At 43.0% G+C, this 18077-nt stretch overlaps 1 protein-coding gene across 1 annotated transcript in view; it reads right to left on the bottom strand.

Moving 5' to 3' along the window:
• Positions 1-5276: 5276 nt before the first annotated feature.
• LOC120021829 (volume-regulated anion channel subunit LRRC8A-like) overlaps positions 5277-18077 on the bottom strand; it is a 30874-nt gene continuing 18073 nt past the window's right edge. Inside the window, exons 2-3 of the mRNA XM_038965679.1 lie at positions 15795-17916; positions 5277-5552 (exon numbers count right to left, since the gene is read on the bottom strand). Of these exons, the coding sequence (XP_038821607.1) occupies positions 5277-5552; positions 15795-17906 (2388 nt within the window). The 5' untranslated portion in view covers positions 17907-17916. The remainder of the gene's footprint in view (positions 5553-15794; positions 17917-18077) is intronic.

The following is an 18077-nucleotide window of genomic DNA, read 5'->3' as shown; positions in this document are numbered from 1 at the left end:
AATGCCGTTCATTTCTCTAATCTTCATGGCCAGACATTTATGATATTTTTATGGTAATACACAACCGTAGAACCTTTTTCTTACATTACAAAATTAAGGCCTACCCAGTGCTCACACGGGGGCACTCCACCCACACTGGATGCACAAAAGGATTGTCGAAGCAAGGCATGCATCCCATGGAGCAATGAAGACCATTTCTGTGAGAATTAGAATTTTGCTTGTGAAAGCAAGCTGTCAGTCATTCTGCAGAAACATGTTTACATAAAGGAATTTGGGGACATGTACAGTGCCAGTCAAAAGTTTGGACCCCTACTCATGCAAGGGTTTTTCTTTATTTTTACTATTTTCTTCATTGTAGAATAATAGAAGACAAACTATGAAATAACACATATGGAATCATGTAGTAAGCAAAACAATTGTTAAACAAATCAAAATATACCCAATTGAGATGGTTTGGGATGAGTTGGACCGCAGCCAACAAGTGCTCAGCATGTGGGAACTCCTTCAAGACTGTTGGAAAAACATTCCAGGTGAAGCTGGTTGAGAGAATGCCAAGTGTGCAAAGCTGTCATCAAGGTAAAGGGTGGCTACTTTGAAGAATCTCAAAATATTTAGATTTTTTAACACTTTATTGGTTACTACATGATTCCATATGTGTTATTTCATAGTTTTGATGTCTTCACTATTATTCTACAATGTAGAAAAACCCTTGAATGAGTAGGTGTCCAAACTTTTGACTGGTACTGTATGTAAAATATGCAAAACCGGCACATTGCTGATGGGAGATTACAAAAAAAGTGACAGGATATGCATCAACTGTTGGGACCATGGCATGACGACCTACCTAAAGTACCGGCACAGTGGGGGAAGGTGCAGAGGTCTTCCCCAAAGACTGATACAAGATCACATACTATTTAATCTCCCTAATGACTAAGCTCATAATTGAGGGTATTGCAATCTGACCCTAGATCTGTCGTTAAGGGCAACATGTAAAGCCAGATACCGTTCCTACAGGGGCCTGAGTCATCATGTAATCAGATATTTTCTGCGGGTCACACACACACTTCCAGGTTCCACTGCTCTGTAAACACTTGGCTGACCTCACCATCGGTCCTTTAACTCGCCTGTTCCCTCTATGGTGACATGCTGGAGTGGAGTGGGGATAGATGTTCAATGTGCATTTAGGGGGGAAGGTCTGCAGTCTTGTGATTCAAAGGTGAAAGTGTTGCCACTGTGTCGAAGGTCAGGACAAGTACAAAACAGATATTAATTTTAGCTTGTTGGGGGAGGGGCATGGAAAGGACATAAAAAGCTAGAGAGATGAGTTAGATATAAATAGTTAATTAAAATAATGTTTTAACAGTGTAAAAACAGTACATGAAGCAGAGTTAGATGTGATACAAAACAATAGCATGTAACCATCACCTCAGCTGAACATAAAGAGGCTTACATGAAGAGGGGTGATTTTTTGTGACGCTATAAGGCCGTTAAAGTATTACTTTAATTATATACATCTATATATGGCCACAGCAAAGAAGAGAAATACTCTGAAATATATTATACAGTTTTATTTGCAGAATCTCTATTATCTACTCTGAGTCAGTCAGCGCTAACTGTTATCCTATTCACCCTTTCAAGCCCGCGCCACACTAAAGCTGTGAATCAATGAGCTCTCCAGTGAAGCCCTGAGATTAAATCCTCTGGCACTCAGATCAGTTTTGGTCATCAATCATAACAGCCCTGTTAAGGAATGACCAGGAGTCCATTTGAGAGCTGTACCTGTTTGCAGTTTCAAATGTTCTAAAAAGCCTGGAACAAGTCAGAGAGGAATACTTGGACATTACAGTATGTCTGTAGTCGAACAACGATTTATATGTATACACTAGATGACTGTTAGGGGGTGCTATGTTGAAGCCACCGTAGCTCCATCTTGGTACTCCCCCACCGTTATAAAAAATATTTTAGAAGCTATAGAAATGCATTTATTAATGTCTACATTCGTTTTTGCCACATGTATTATATTACAGACACCTTAATGCATACTTATGTGAGTTAAACATACAAATAGAAAATGAAAAAATATATAAACATTTTCCTTAAAGCATAATTTTTGGAGATTAATAATATTAAAGTACACTTTTTGGGGGGATTAATGTTACTGTCCCTACTACAAACAAAACAATTCTTAAATACATGCAATTTTGTAGTGAAACATTTAATTGAAATAAAATCAGCAAAAAAAGAAACGTCCCTTTTTCAGGACCCTGTCTTTCAAATATAATTCGTAAAAATCCAAATAACTTCACAGACCTTCAATGTAAAGGGTTTAAACACTGTTTCCCATGTTTGTTCAATGAACCATAAACAATTAATGAACATGCACCTGTGGAACGGTCGTTAAGACACTAACAGCTTACAGACGGTAGGCAATTAAGGTCACAGTTATGAAAACTTAGGACACTAAAGAGGCCTTTCTACTGACTCTGAAAAACACCTAAAGAAAAATGCCCAGGGTCCCTGCTCATCTGCGTGAACATGCCTTAAGCATGCTGCAAGGAGGGATGAGGACTGCAGATGTGGCCAGGGCAATAAATTGCAATGTCCATACTGTGAGACACCTAAGACAGCGCTACAGGGAGACAGGACGGACAGCTGATCGTCCTCGCAGTGGCAGACCACGTGTAACAACACCTGCACAGGATCGGTACATCCGAACATCACACCTGCGGGACAGGTACAGGATGGCAACAACAACTGCCCGAGTTACACAAGGAACGCACAATCCCTGCATCAGTGCTCAGAGTGTCCGCAATAGGCTGAGAGAGGCTGGACTGAGGGCTTGTAGCCTTGTTGTAAGGCAGGTCCTCACCAGACATCACCGGCAACAACGTCGCCTATGGGCACAAACCCACCGTCCCTGGACCAGACAGGACTAGCAAAAAGTGCTCTTCACTGACGAGTCGCGGTTTGGTTTCACCAGGGGTGATGGTCGGATTCGCGTTTATCGTCGAAGGAATGAGCGTTACACCGAGGCCTGTACTCTGGAGTAGGATCGATTTGGAGGTGGAGGGTCCGTCATGGTCTGGGGCGGTGTGTCACCCCATCATCGGACTGAGCTTGTTGTCATTGCAGACAATCTCAACGCTGTGCGTTACAGGGAAAACATCCTCCTCCCTCATGTGGTACCCGTCCTGCAAGCTCATCCTGACATGACCCTCCAGCATGACAATGCCACCAGCCATATTGCTTGTTCTGTGTGTGATTTCCTGCAAGACAGGAATGTCAGTGTTCTGCAATGGCCAGTGAAGAGCCCGGATCTCAATCCCATTGAGCACGTCTGGGACCTGTTGGATCGGAGGGTGAGGGCTAGGGCCATTCCCCCCCCAGAAATGTCCGGGAACTTGCAGATGCATTGGTGGAAGAGTGGGGTAACATCTCACAGCAAGAACTGGCAAATCTGGTGCAGTCCATGAGGAGATATACTGCAGTACTTAATGCAGCTGGTGGCCACACCAGATACTGACTGTTACTTTTGATTTTGACCCCCCCCCCCCTTTGTTCAGGGACACAGTATTCCATTTCTGTTAGTCACATGTCTGTGGAACTTCAGTTTATGTCTCAGTTGTTGAATCTTATGTTCATACAAATATTTACACATGTTAAGTTTGCTGAAAATAAACACAGTTGAGTGAGAGGATGTTTCTTTTTTTGCTGAGTTTACTATAGAATTCCATGCATTCCTATAGAGGACTGCTCCTACTGGGGAGTGCCAATATGACCGACCGGTGGCCTCTCAATGGCCAATACATAGCATCAGCAATCCAGGGTTTATATAGATCATTGGTCTCAATCAGCGAGCCTTTGCTCTGGGATCGTTTGCTCCTTTCTGATGCACTCCTACTCTGTGAGCGTTGCTCCATTCATTCACACATGGGCCCTCGCCTTTACTATCAAATCAAAAACCGCTAACTTTTCAGAACAGAGCTAGATTCAAAACACCTAGCTGGAAAGTTTTCATCGCTAAGTAACATTGCGAAAAAAGGGAAATGGCATATGTAGTTAATACATCAAATGAAAATAATTGTGTGAACAAAGATGAATTAATCTCCCTTTCCTCCAAAGTTAGGCTTTCCTCTCCTAAAATAACTTGGGACAGTTGGTGAGAAAAATAAAACCATCGATGCCTATGCTCGAAACAATTTTACAACAGCTATACATTTGTCTGCATGTTTAGCAAAATCATGAACATTATGGTTTTAATCATAGACAATGTGGGACGTACAGCACAGCACCCAAAAGGTAAGGCCATATTAGTAACAAGAGTTGCCTGGCTGGTCTTGAAGGAATCAGCTGAGGTGGCAATTTCCCTCCAAATTATGTTGTTTACTCCAAGTCCCATCGATAAAAGTGTCTCTTCTTTGATTTCCCGGCAGAATATATTGCACAATAACGTGTACTGTATAAGCCATCATTTTCATTAGGGCACAGTATCAAACGTTTCAAAACATTTAGCAACAGAAAACAAAAATGTGTGTTTCTTATTGATAGTCCCTCTGTTTCAGACCATTTTCTTCCATTTGGTGGCTAATGAACAGGGCCCTGCTTTGGATGTATTGGCCATCGAGATGTGTTCCCTTAAGCCAGTCGGATCCTGTGTCCTCTCACTGCCGTTTGGATAAACACATACTGCTGGTATTTGTGGACTGTATACTTTAAAGTGAAGATGATGGAAAACGGAGCACACACACACATTGCTTGGTAGGCTACATGAGCCTTCCACTCCCATACAGCGTCTCTTTCATGTTGACCGCTGGCTTTCTAGCAGTGGATCAGTTAGGCAGAAGATACTATTTTTGAGTTCTAGGAGTGTGTGTGTTTTTATTTTCACCACATGGGCGAACCGTGGGGGTACTGCTTAGCTTTGTAACCCCTTGTCCCTTTGTGGTCTCTGTCTATACGGAGATGACTCAGTACTAAAAAAGGGCCTCGATCTCAGAGAGGTTTATGTCTGGTTAGTCTGTTAAAGAGCATCTTGTGGACCTAAAAAAACAAATTCAGCCAGTAAAACCAAGACACCAACCAACCATCCTTCTCTAAATGTACGTCCAGAAATATTGACACCTCTCACCCCTTTCTCCTTCCCGATACCAGTGGAGGCTGGTGGGAGGGAGAAATTGGAGGATGGCTTCTGATTTAAAATGACATCATCCTCCACTGCCCAATACCCCTTCTCTCTCCCGCTTTCCTCCTCTCCTTAGGCTTTCTGGAGTCTCTCCTCAGACCGGCTCTTTGTCGGCCCTCCACAGCTGCTCTTTGACCTCGGGGGGCAGGGTGTTAAAGAGGTCCTCCTCCACCACTAGGCCGCACCTCTTCAGCAGCCTGCATTCTCCCAGCTCCACGGGCAGGCACTCCAGACGGTTCCCCCGCAGCTCCAGCTGGGTCAGGCCCGTCAGCTCGCCGAAGCGCGAGGGCAGAGTCTGCAGGCAGTTGTTGCCCAGGTTAAGGGTGCGCAGCTTCTTGCACTGGAACAGATCCGGCGGGAGGGACTCGATCTGACAGGGACAAGGAGGGAGAACAGAGAGAGGATGAATGTTGAAAAATAGGAGAAAGGTTCTTGTATTTGTACCTTCTCCCCATAGTTAACAGCTATATTTGTAATAGCAGACTTGGAAAAAGAGAAGAGAGAAATCCGTGCACTGTTCCCACCGTAGTTACCCAATCAAAAACCAGTCACACACCAGCCCATAGAACTTTAAACCAATCAGAAACAAATCAAAACAATCTGCCCTAAAGCAAAGACTGGCATGATACCCTAGCCCAGAATCTAGAGTAAATTATTTAGGTAGAGGTACAGACATACCGTGCATTCGGAAAGTATTCAGACCCCTTGACTTTATCCAAATTTTGTAACATTACAGCTTTATTCTAAAATGGATTCAATTGTTTTCCCCCCTCATCAATCTACACACAACACCCCATAATGACACATCAATATTAGTTTTTTGACATTTTTGCAAATGTGTAAAAAAGTTACAACGGAAATCACATGTATATAAGTATTCAGACCCTTTAATCAGTACTTTGTTGAAGTACCTTTGGCATCGATTACAGCCTTGAGTCTTCTTGTGTATGACACTACAAGATTGGCACATATATTTGGGGAGTGAAGGTTCATTCTTCTCTGCAGATCCTCTCAATCTCTGTCAGGTTGGATAGGGAGCGTCGCTGCACAGATATTTTCAGGTCTCTCAAGAGATGTTCGATCGGGTTCAAGTCCGGGCTCTGCCTGTGCCACTCAAGGACATTCAGAGACTTGTCTTGAAGCCACTCCTGCGTTGTCTTGGCTGTGTGCTTAGGGTCGTTGTCCTGTTAGAAGGTGAACCTTCACCCCAGTCTGAGGTCCTGAGCACTCTGTAGCAGGATTTCATCAAGGATCTCTCTGTACTTTGGTCTGTTAATCTTTCCCTGCTTCACCGTAGGGATGATGCCAGGTTTCCTCCAGACGTGACGTTTGGCATTCAGGCCAATCTTCGTTTTATCAGACCAGAGAATCTTGTTTCTCATGGTCTGAGTCCTTTAGGTGCATTTTGGCAACTCTAAGCGGGCTGTCATGTGTCTTTTACTGAGGAGTGGCTTCCACCTGGCCACTCTACCATAAAGGCCTGATTGGTGGAGTGCTACTGAGATGGTTGTCCTTCTGGAAGATTCTCCCATCTCCACAGAGGTACTCTGGAGCTCTGTCAGTGACCATCAAGTTCTTGCTCACCTCCATGACCAAGGTCCTTCTCCCCCGATTGCTTGGTTTGTCTGGGCGGCCAGCTCTAGGAAGAGTCTTGGTGGTTCCAAACTTCTTCCATTTCAGAATGATGGAGGCCACCCTGTTCTTGGGGACCTTCAATGCAACATTTTTTAGTACCCTTCCCCAAATCTGCTCCTCAACACAATCCTGTCTCGGAGCTCTACGGACAATTCCGTTGACCTCATGGCTTGGTTTTTGCTCTGATATGCACTGTCAACTGTGGGACCTTATATAGAGAGGTGTGTACCTTTCCAAATCATGTCCAATCTATTTAATTTACCACAGGTGGACTCCAATCAAGTTGGAGAAACGTTTCAAAGATGATCAATGGAAACAGGATGCACCTGAGCTAAATGTCAAGTCTCATAGCAAAGGGTCTGAGTAGTTCTGTAAAAAAGCTCTATTTAGATTTTTTTTATACATTTGCAAAAAACTCTAAAAATCTGTTTTTGCTTTGTCATTATGGGCTAGTGTGTGTAGATTGATGAGGAACAAATACTTTAATCCATTTTAGAAAAGGCTGTAACATAACATGTGGAAAAGGTCAAGGGGTCTGAATACTTTCCGAATGCACTGTACATGTACATATTCTATAATAACTTATGCATCATGCCCACACTAACACCTGTTATTAATGGCTGCCATCTGTTGGGACAACAGCACAATGAGTGCATCCTATATAGATTATGTTAATTTAAGCCAATTACGATCAGAGTAAGACGATTTACGAGCCTAAAAATAGCCTTATCAAATTACAAATTGCTTTTCTTAGCTTCATGCGCTGAAGATGTGAGATGGCTGGGGCTACTTGGGCATTGTTCTTCGAGCAAAAAACTAAACGTAGCACATTGGTGTCCAGCTGCGAGCATCGGGTCCTCGTTAGGGCCCACCTGGGAACGACGTTTTACAAATTACACAACTCATTTAAGTAGATAATGTGCAAATCGCAAAGAGAAGACTCCGGAGAGGGTCGTAAAAACAGAACACACCAGAGGGGTTCCTTGTAAACGGGGCTAATTCGAGATGCATAATACTCTGTTCAAGGACTATTTTCAGTGTGGACAAGGGAGTGCAGCAAAGGGTGTAAAATAGTTTTCGAACTTCATTGGGAGGAATGATGTTTGAAATTCTTTTTACATTTTTATCACTTAAAAAAAAAAATGATAAAAATGGCATTTTTTAGACCTATACATGCCTTCTGTAAAACCATATGACCTGTGAAAGTGATAAAGACAACATATTGGTGCCATTATACTACTTATACTGTGCTATAAAATATGGAGTATGTCTTGATTCTAAAATACAATTTTCACATTCATTTATTAAACTACCCTTTTTGAATTTGTTTATTTCAAGACATATTGTTCCAAACAATATACTCCACAAGTACATCACATTTCCAGAGTGGGCTCTCTGCTAATTCTGAAGGTATGTCAAATTTTTACAAGCACCACCAACACAGTGAATGGAAAAATGGATTCAAAGGGAACTCCCTCTGCTGGTGACTTGCTGAATGTGCAATCTTAAATGGGGTCTGTGATTGGTTAACCTCCTAAGGTCGATGTCTGCGCCCCCACAGATTAGCATAATAAAAAACATCCCATACAAATCAGTCAGTTTTAGCTAGAGATGTTTTTTGTTGTTGCATTGGATGCGTCCTAATCCACCTCCTATGTAACACACACAACGCATCTGTAGTGAAAGGTGACAGAGTTAGAGCAGTGTTTGTCAGATCATGAGACATCATGAAAATCTGTCTTCTCACGAAATCGTCTGTAGCATCCAAATTATTATGACCCCTCTATGGAGAGATGAGACTCTAACAAACACGTACATGTTGGCTTTGTTCTAGGATGCCCACATACCTCACAAGACTTGTCTGAAGGTCCCCCGGTACAAGTAGATTTTTTTTAATGAAAGTATATATAAAAACTCAGCTAAAAAAGAAATGTCCTCTCACTGTCAACTGTGTTTATTTTCAGCAAACTTAACATGTGTAAATATTTGTATGAACATAAGATTCAACAACTGAGACATAAACTGAATAAGTTTCACAGACATGTGACTAACAGAAATGGAATAATGTGTCCCTAAACAAAGGGGGGGGGGGGGTCAAAATCAAAAGTAACAGTCAGTATCTGGTGTGGCCACCAGCTGCATTAAATACTGCAGTGCATCTCCTCCTCATGGACTGCACCAGATTTGCCAGTTCTTCCCCCAAGGCACCTGCAAGTTCCCGGACATTTCTGGGGGGAATGGCCCTAGCCCTTACCCTCCGATCCAACAGGTCCCAGACGTGCTCAATGGGATTGAGATTCGGGCTCTTCGCTGGCCATGGCAGAACACTGACATTCCTGTCTTGCAAGAAATCACGCACAGAACGAGCAGTATGGCTGGTGGCATTGTCATGCTGGAGGGTCATGTCAGGATGAGCCTGCAGGAAGGGTACCACATGAGGGAGGAGGATGTCTTCCCTGTAACGCACAGCATTGAGATTGCCTGCAATGACAACAAGCTCAGCCCGATGATGGTTTAACACACCGCCCCAGACCAATGACGTGCCCTCCACCTCCAAATCGATCCCACTCCAGAGTACAGACCTCAGTGTAACGCTCATTCCTTCGATATATATATATATGACTCGTTTCAGGAAGCTAGGCGTGTGTCACACATCACTACTTCACAGGAGCAGCATTTGACGAAACATTTTTTTATCAAAATGCGTTGTTTGGCAGAAATGCCTTTTGGAACATGTGAACGTTCATGTGCCTTAATAACAAAGTTGTATTCCTTCCATAAATATGAATAAAATTGTTAAAATTACGAGCTTAGTTTGTTTAGCCATGGAAGAAGACAGGAACCTTCCCACTAGCCATGATTAGCTGAGAATGTATGGGCTGGACATTGAGTTGAGTTTGGATTGGTCGGCCATGTAGCACGCTTCTGTCTATAACGTGAGCTGTTCAGTATGTGTTGACAGTCCTTTCTACGGCGCCGTTTTTGAAAGACATAACGTTAGCCATCGAGAACTACAAAAGTTTTGCTACTTTTCTCAACAATGTTGTCCTGAATTTAGCAGGTGCTACCGACAGATCAGTAGACAAAGTGATGGGCTACTTTCTGCACACACCACGGTCAGTGTGAACCGGAGTGACTTCACACAAAGCTGGCCAAACAAGTTGAAGCTAAAAACAAAACAAAGTTAAATGGTTCCAGTCTGCCGTGAAGCGTTCATCCACGTATACAGGTAAAAGTCTAGCTACATTTTCCAGATAAGTTTCTAATTTTGTATTGCTAGTTATATGATAATGTTAGCTGGTTCACATTGAACCTAGTTTGTTAGCTTTAGCTACCTACATATTCATTCTATAGCTAAGACAATTTGTATTGGTAGTAGTATGAGTTGGGGTTATGCCGGTTCATTGTTTAGCTAGCTAGTTACATATCTAAACAAAAACGACTCCACTTCGGCCCGATTATTACATGACCCATCAAATTAGTAGGTGTGTCTGGGGGTGATTACGGCCATCAATTGTATTTTATGAACATGTGTACATGTCTAGACAATAGTGACCCATCCACTTAGCTAGATGTGGGTAGGGGGTGATTGCGGCCATCGATTGTATTTTATGAACATGTGTACGTCTAGACAATAGTGACCCATCCACTTAGCTAGATGTGGGTGAGGGGTGGTTATAGTATTTCCTTTACATGACCCATCAATTTAGACAAGTGTGTCGGGTAAGCGTCATCTAATAACGATAAAATGTTTATAAAATATTTTTAATCTGGACACTTTGTTTTTGATATTGCTCCTATGCAAGTACTATCCCTGTACCGTTTACACCTTCTGTATCCTGTGCATGTGAAAAAAAATTATTAGATTATATTTGATATAGTGTGGGTTTACCACATGGCCTCACATGTGAACCCTTAAGAGGGTGTGAACGATGCTGAATGGGTGTAGACAAAGATGAGCTCTCCAGTAGGTGTACCAAAACATTCAAGGGCCATTTTAGTTATAGCCTAATGTTAGCTAGTTAACATGGAACCTAGTTTGTTACCCTCTGAAAAGTAGGGTTATAAGTTTATCAACTTTAAATGCAGAATTACTTTCCCACTGTTCCTCCACGCTCCCGAGTGGCACAGCAGTCTAAGGCACTGCATCTCATCTCTGCATCCCTGGTTCGAGTCCAGGTTGTATCACATCCGGCCGTGATTGGGAGTCCCATAGGGAGGTGCACAATTGGCCCAGCGCCGTCCGGGTTTGGCCGGGGTAGGCCGTCATTGTAAATAAGAATTTGTTCTTAACTGACTTGCCTAGTTAAATTTAAAAAATACAGTGTGTGATATACAATTTTCTAGCTCTGAGTCTCTACTTTATCCAATATAAAATACACAATTTCAAATTTTGCTACATAAGACCGAATTGAGGCGGTTGGTCACATATGGAGACTGTTTAGTAACAAAAATAAGCGGTTAAATACGTACATGTCAAAAATGTAATGTTTATTGTTCTTTCTTATATGTCTCAGATATAGGACAGACTCTTCAGAACAAACTTCCATTAGATTTTTTGGTTGGACTATCTGTTGTTCAATGTAGTGAATCTGTTATTCAATGCATTTGTATGGGTTAATAGCTTAGACTCTTATGGGTTAAACATCCTTCCTCCCAATGAAGTTTCTATGTGAGAATTGCCAGAACAATCTGAGATACCAAAAATATTTTTTGCTCCCACTGGAGCAGAATCGCCTTAAAACCATGATAATAGTATCGTTTAGAGTAACCATCCGATCCCACACACAGCAGATGCCCACCAGAACACAACAGGGAGAATGTTGTATAACCTCCCAGAATTCCTTGCAAGCCCTCAGCATGTTTCTCACTGTGAACTCGATTCCTAAATAAATCAATTGGATGAACGGCGTGTTTAACCCGACGGTAATGCACTGGCTCACATTAGACATTACAGGCAAATTGGTTGTAAAGAGTCTGAGGTCAGCTTATCAGGTGATCCGAGTGTTGTTCATGCAAAATTCACAAATTGGCCCATGCAAAAACACAAATGACCAGAGCTATGGCTAAGTCACCTCACATTTATATAATTAAAATGATATTAAATTATGTAATGTGTTTAGATTATACATTATGTATATTTACATGATATATTACATTTAGTTAGTGTTACACTTTCACTTACAAGTGTAACTTACAAGAGCTAGCCTACACTAATATTATTCTCAAAACTCTCTCTAAAAGTCAGAAATTAGTTAAACAAGAATTCGCATAAATCAAAGTTCATGCAAATAATCTTCTTAAACAATTCACAAAACTCCTGAATGAGTCTAAGACAGCATCACCCTGAGGTGTTCTGTACAGAAGACAGTAAATCTTTTCCAGCTATCATTGGGGTGGCAGGTAGCCTAATGGTTAGAGTGTTGGGCCAGTAACTGAAAGGTTGCTAGATCAAATCCCCAAGCTGACAAGGTAAAAAAAAATATGTCGTTGTGCCCCTGAACAAGGCAGTTAACCCACTGTTAGGCCGTCATTGTAAATAAGAATTTGTTCTTAACTGACTTGCCTGGTTAAATAAAATGAAAACTGCTTAACAAGGCTGAGTTGAATCTAATAGGGTGTTCAAAGAATGACTGTTTTAGAGGAGCTTGACTATACTAAATAGTCCTAAAAATGAATTCACTAGACATTTTGACTTCATATTGGCTTGAAGATGCTTACATTTGCAGTTACTAAAAAAATAAGTACAGTACCAAAATAGTGAACATCACCCCAGAGACAAGTTCTCTTTATCTGCAGCCAGAAGCGTGACAAAGTCATTAGCATAATACAACTGTTCATCCGTGTACTTAAAAAATATTTTTTATTTTATTTATGAATTTTCTGCTTTACAAAACAGACAGATAATGACAGCAAACAATACATTCAGAATACCCCCACCCCTCAACTGGAGACAAAAAAAAATGATTCAAAAACAACAGAACACAACATTGCTCTTAAGGAATTGGCACCTTGCTTCAATGATATTTGACATACTGTACAGTATAAGGACTATGCTCGGCATTAAAAATAATGACTGTGGATCAGGGTTGGTTGCAGGTTGTATGTTGTTTCCCATCATCACGTGAAAGATACGTGATAAAGGGCTGCCATATCTTAACACATGTATTAGATCTGCCAGAGATATCATGTTGAATCCTTTCTATATGTAGCAAGCTGGTGACTTCAGCTAACCAGGTTTTAAAAACAGGTACAGTCTCCTTATTCCAAAGGCTTAAAATTTTTATTTTTGCAATAACCATGCCATATTGTAATGTTTTTTGTTCCCCGTGGGTTAAAGTCGTTAGGTGCTGTGACCTGCCTAAAACAGCACTATCCGGGGCTGGTATGAGGTTACAGCTGTGTACTTCTGAGAAACACGTAAAAATATCCTGCCAGAATGTGTGCAGTTTGGGGCATGACCAGAAGAGGTGACCCAGGGTACCCTCTGCAGATTTGCACTGAGGGCATATCGGAGAGACCGAGGGGTAGAATGAGTGTAATTTGGTACAGGAATAGTGTAGTCTGTGAATCACTTTGTATTGAATAAGTTGGTGTCGGGAGTTTATTGAGCACAAGTGAATATCTTGAAGCAATTAACCCAACAGTCATCAGTCATCTCCATAACAAGGTCTTCCTCCCAGGTCTCCTTCAAATGTTACAGAGTAATATGCTGTAAAGTTATCTACAAAGCTGGAGATCAAGCTCTTGGAGCCAGGGGAAAATATACAACTCTCGCGCAGGTGTAATTGCCTCAAAATGTGGTATATTTAAGCAAACGTAGTTCCTTATCTGAAGATATCGGAAGAAGTTAGATGCGGGGAGATCGTACATTTCCCTCAACTGTGCGAATATGGCAAAAATATTGATGTAAAGGTCTGCAATAGTAGTAATGCCCTTTCTCTTCCAGAATAAAAAAGTGTTGCCAGTCGGTGGGGGGGGGGGGGGGGGGGCATGGTTATGGTTATGGCAAATAGGAGTACAAACAGAGGTCTCCGGGAGACCAAGTGTTTTCCTTATGATACAATTTTTTTTGCATAAAGTTATTGCCAGTAATACCTGTAGGGGATTCAGTTGATGAAAATAAAAGTGCTGGAAGAGAGGTGTTGTGTATATCTTGGATCTACCATGCCAGGGTATGCATCCTGCCAATAAACCTAGCATTTGCTGCCCAATAACAATGTTGAAAATTTGGTAGGCTCAGGTCACCTAATTCTTTGGGCTTGATTATATGTTTTTTAGAGATCCGGTGTACTTTGTATCCCCACACAAAAGGCAAGATAATAGAATCCAAGGATTTGAAAAAAGCTTTACTTAAAAATATAGCCAGATTCTGAAAGAGATAAAGGAATCTGGGGAGTGTAACCATTTTAATAGCGTTAACACGGCCTATCATCGATAGAGGCAACACTCTCCAGATCTCAATGTTGCGTTTCAACTTCTCTATCACGTTGTGGTAGTTCAATTTAGGGTCCTTGGGGATGACAACCCCTAAATATTAAATTTTGTCTCCTGTGAATTTAAACGGTATATGTTTAAGGAACTCTGGGTTTAAGTCTCCTTTAAGAGGCATGAATTCGCTTTTATCCCAGTTTATGGTATACCCAGAGAGTTCTCCAAATGATTCGATGAGCTCCATCAGCAGTGGAAATGCCTATGTTTAGCTAAAGCAATGGCAGGATGGCTTCTGATACTGATAGCTAGGGGTTCCATAGCAATGGCAAATAAGGGGCATCCCTGGCGGCAGGAACGTTAAAGTGAAAAGGAGGGGATTTATTGTAATTAGTGAGAACTGAAGCCGTCGGGCACGCATATAGTATTTGAAGCCAAGAGACAAAACTCTCGCCCAGACCAAACTCATTTAATGATTTCTGGTGCGTTAAGTGCAAGTATTGCAACTTTAGAATAAAGATTTAGTAGCTCTTCATACTGTCCCTCAAGGGTGGCGATGCATGTCTCGTGGTCACCTGCGTTTCCTTCCAGATCAATAATGTGGGTTGTATGTTCAGCCAGTGAGGTTTGCACTGATTGTAAGGATGAGTCAAGATGATTAAATCGAGCGTTCATGTCCTCTTCCATTTTCTTGATAGCTGCTAATATAATAGTCGGTGAGGGCTCCGAGTCAGGCTTAGCCATGCTAGCCATTACGGCCAGGCTAACGCAAGCATCGCCATCCTCGTCTTGTGCTGTGGTGGGGACTTTACCATCTTTCTTTCCGGTTGTTTTTGGATTAATTAGTTTCCCCATGGCCGTGTTTCACATAGAGTTGCTCATTGTAGCAGTTTGGTCGGGCAAAAGTAGAATTTAAATCAAATTTAAGCAAGGGTGAGGAGGTAGTCGGAAGAAGCGTCTACTCCATGGTGCTCACTATCGCCCCCCCCCTCATCTGTGTACTTTTAAAACTCTGGCACATTGCATCACATCAGACAGTTACTTTACTTGAACTAATTTGAAACATATTATTAGCACTAACAGGGTAGGCTGTTACTTTCTCAGAATATTGGGCAAATGAACTATTGAAGCGATAATTTTACCTCAATGGAACTATGGAGACATCTCGGTCTACTACACAAAACTCTACAATGTGTACTCTACAATATGTGCACAAGATCATTAGGGCAAATTATCCCTAACATAACCACGTACCGATCTTCATCATTATGCTAAGCCCTACCTTCCTATGAGCCCATTCACATGTGAAAGAGGCAGGTAGAAGGGAGTAGGGCTTTTCAAGAACAAATGTCTAACATTTTCCTGTGACACACAGATAAATGCAAAGACAAGTGTTTTTTGCCCATTTGACCTGACCAGGAAATAATCTGGGCCCTAACAAAGATAGTTAGAAAAAGATAGAAGAAAAACTGTTGGTTATAGAGTTAGTTCCAAGTGTGTATCAAATATTTTCTCTGGGACGCTCAAATACTAGATCTGTACTCACCCTGTTGGCTGTCACAGCAAAGTACTGCAGGTTCTGGAGGAAGCCCACGTCGGCATGTATACTGGTCAGGTTGTTGTGACTCAGGTCCAGAAAGCGCAGTTTGCGGCAGAAGAACAGCTGGCCCGGGATGTTCTCGATCTTGTTGCGGTTTAGGTAGAGCCTCTCCATGTTCGTCAAGGTGCCGATCTGGATGGGGATATAGGCGATCTGATTGTACCACAGCTTCAAGTTTACCAGACGGTGCAGGTGCTGGAAGCTGATGATCTCCTCAATGGTCTTAAGGTTGTTGTCCTTCAGGTCAATCTCCTGCAGGTTGTGCAGGCTGAAGATGGAGTGCGGGATACGTTCCAGGTCGCAGCGCAACAGCTCCAGCTCTGTCAGGTTCACCATCTTCTTCAGGCTGTTGAGCACCATCAGCTTGGTGCCCTCATTGTTGATTGACAGCTTCTGGAGGTGGACCCCAACGTCTGTCACCACCTGAGGCAGCTTGGTCAGGTTACTCTTCAGACGGAGCACTTTGAGCCTCTTGAGCTCTCGTAGCCCGTCGATGACAATGTAGCGGTTGTTCTCTGCGCTCAGGTTCCCTGTGAGGTGCAGCTCGCTCAGGTTCTTCAGGCTGTAGATCCATAGAGGGATCTCCTTGATGTCAGTGAACTTGATGTGGAGGGACTTGAGGTTCTCCCTCAGAAAGGCCAAAGCTGGGGCCTCAATTTTTGCCGGTGTGTGGTAGAGCCACATCTCTCTCAGGCTGACTAGCTGGGCAATGATGGGGGGGATGGTGACATCAGGGATGAGCTCCAGCTTGAGCACCTCCAGTTCTATTAGGTCAAACACTGTTTCAGGGATTCCGTTAAGCATGAACAAGTGCAGCTCCAGTTTCTCCTGGGAGTTCTTGGTGATGCGTTGCCGCAGCTTGTCCAGCGTCCACTCATTGTTGAGGTTCAGCTGGCGCAGTTTGTTCTCGCTAACCTCCGACAGGAAGACCGCAAAGCGTTTGGAGTAGAGCGGGTCATACTGGTCTATCATGTGCAACATGAAGGCAAAGTCGTTTTTCACGTCTGGTATGTCACTGTATCTGCTCTCCTCGCGGATTGACTCAAAGGAGTAGCGCTTAAGCGAGCGGCTGAGCATCCAGCAGAGGGTGTACATGCAGATGAGACCGTAAATCCCCACCAGGCTGATATAGAAACATGCCAGAATCTTGAAGAGTGTAGCCAGGGGGTGAGCACAGTGGTACATCCTATAGCCCGTCAGCTTCTCAATGTCCACCGTGCAGATCACACTGAACTTGATGTAGTGCACATAGTAGGCCGTGTAGCAGATGATCAGGATGAACTTGATGACTTTGATGATGGTCTGGCGGATGTAGAGCCGGTAGACAATGTCCCCTTCTTCGACGTGGATCCGGAACTTCTTGACCTTCTCGAAAAGAGCTTTGGCCTGCTCGCCTTCCTTCTTGTCCAGGACACCCGTGTCGGAGCGGTCAACAATGCCCTGCTCGATGAGGGACTTGGTCCTTTGGAGCATGGGCACGCTGGCCTCCACGTCCTCGCTGATGCACGATGCCTTCTTGTCCATGGTACCGTTCATCTTCCCCAGGGGCTTGGGGTCGCTCTCCTCCACTACAGTCTCAGACAGAGCCCTGGTGGTCCATGGTGAGTCAAAACACTTGAGCAGGATGGACACAAAGTGCTCCAGTTTGGAGCTAGTCCGGGGGAACTTGAACCAGAAGTTACTGCAGGCCAGGAAGATGAGGGTGTGCAGTAGCACCAGGTAGGGGAAGTACTTGGCAAACCAGTGCAGCTTGTTCTCATAGCAGACCGCGTCAATGTAGTTGTACTGGTGCCGGTCCAGTTCATACTGGATGCCTTTTGGCTCTGTGTCAAAGGGGTCACGGAAGCTCATATTGAGGTACTCGCAGGATTTGTTGACCACCCACTTGCAGGGCAGGCAGATCATCTTGTCCTGGGTTACCTGTAGCGTGCCCCCAAACACGGCAATCATGAGCATGACGATGGAGATGTAGTCTGTGAAGACGTCCCACCATGGCTTCAGGATGCGGTAGGCCGGCTGTGTGTCGGCAAAGTACCGGAGCTCTGTGATGGGGATCATGATGGTTTACCTATAGAAAGGGAGAGAGAAAAAATTGAATGCAAGACATTTACAATGCCACTCATATACTTCAAAGTTCATTAGAGTAAAATCTTCAAAAGGTTGGCTCCAACATGCTTGAACTACAAACATAGCTCATCAAATCGAACAGGATTGCACAATAAAGTCAGA

This window comes from Salvelinus namaycush, chromosome 26 (genome assembly GCF_016432855.1).
Source record: "Salvelinus namaycush isolate Seneca chromosome 26, SaNama_1.0, whole genome shotgun sequence".
NCBI lineage: Eukaryota > Metazoa > Chordata > Actinopteri > Salmoniformes > Salmonidae > Salvelinus > Salvelinus namaycush.
Note: the sequence above shows the minus strand (reverse complement) of the source record. Positions and strands in the feature narration are given on the sequence as shown.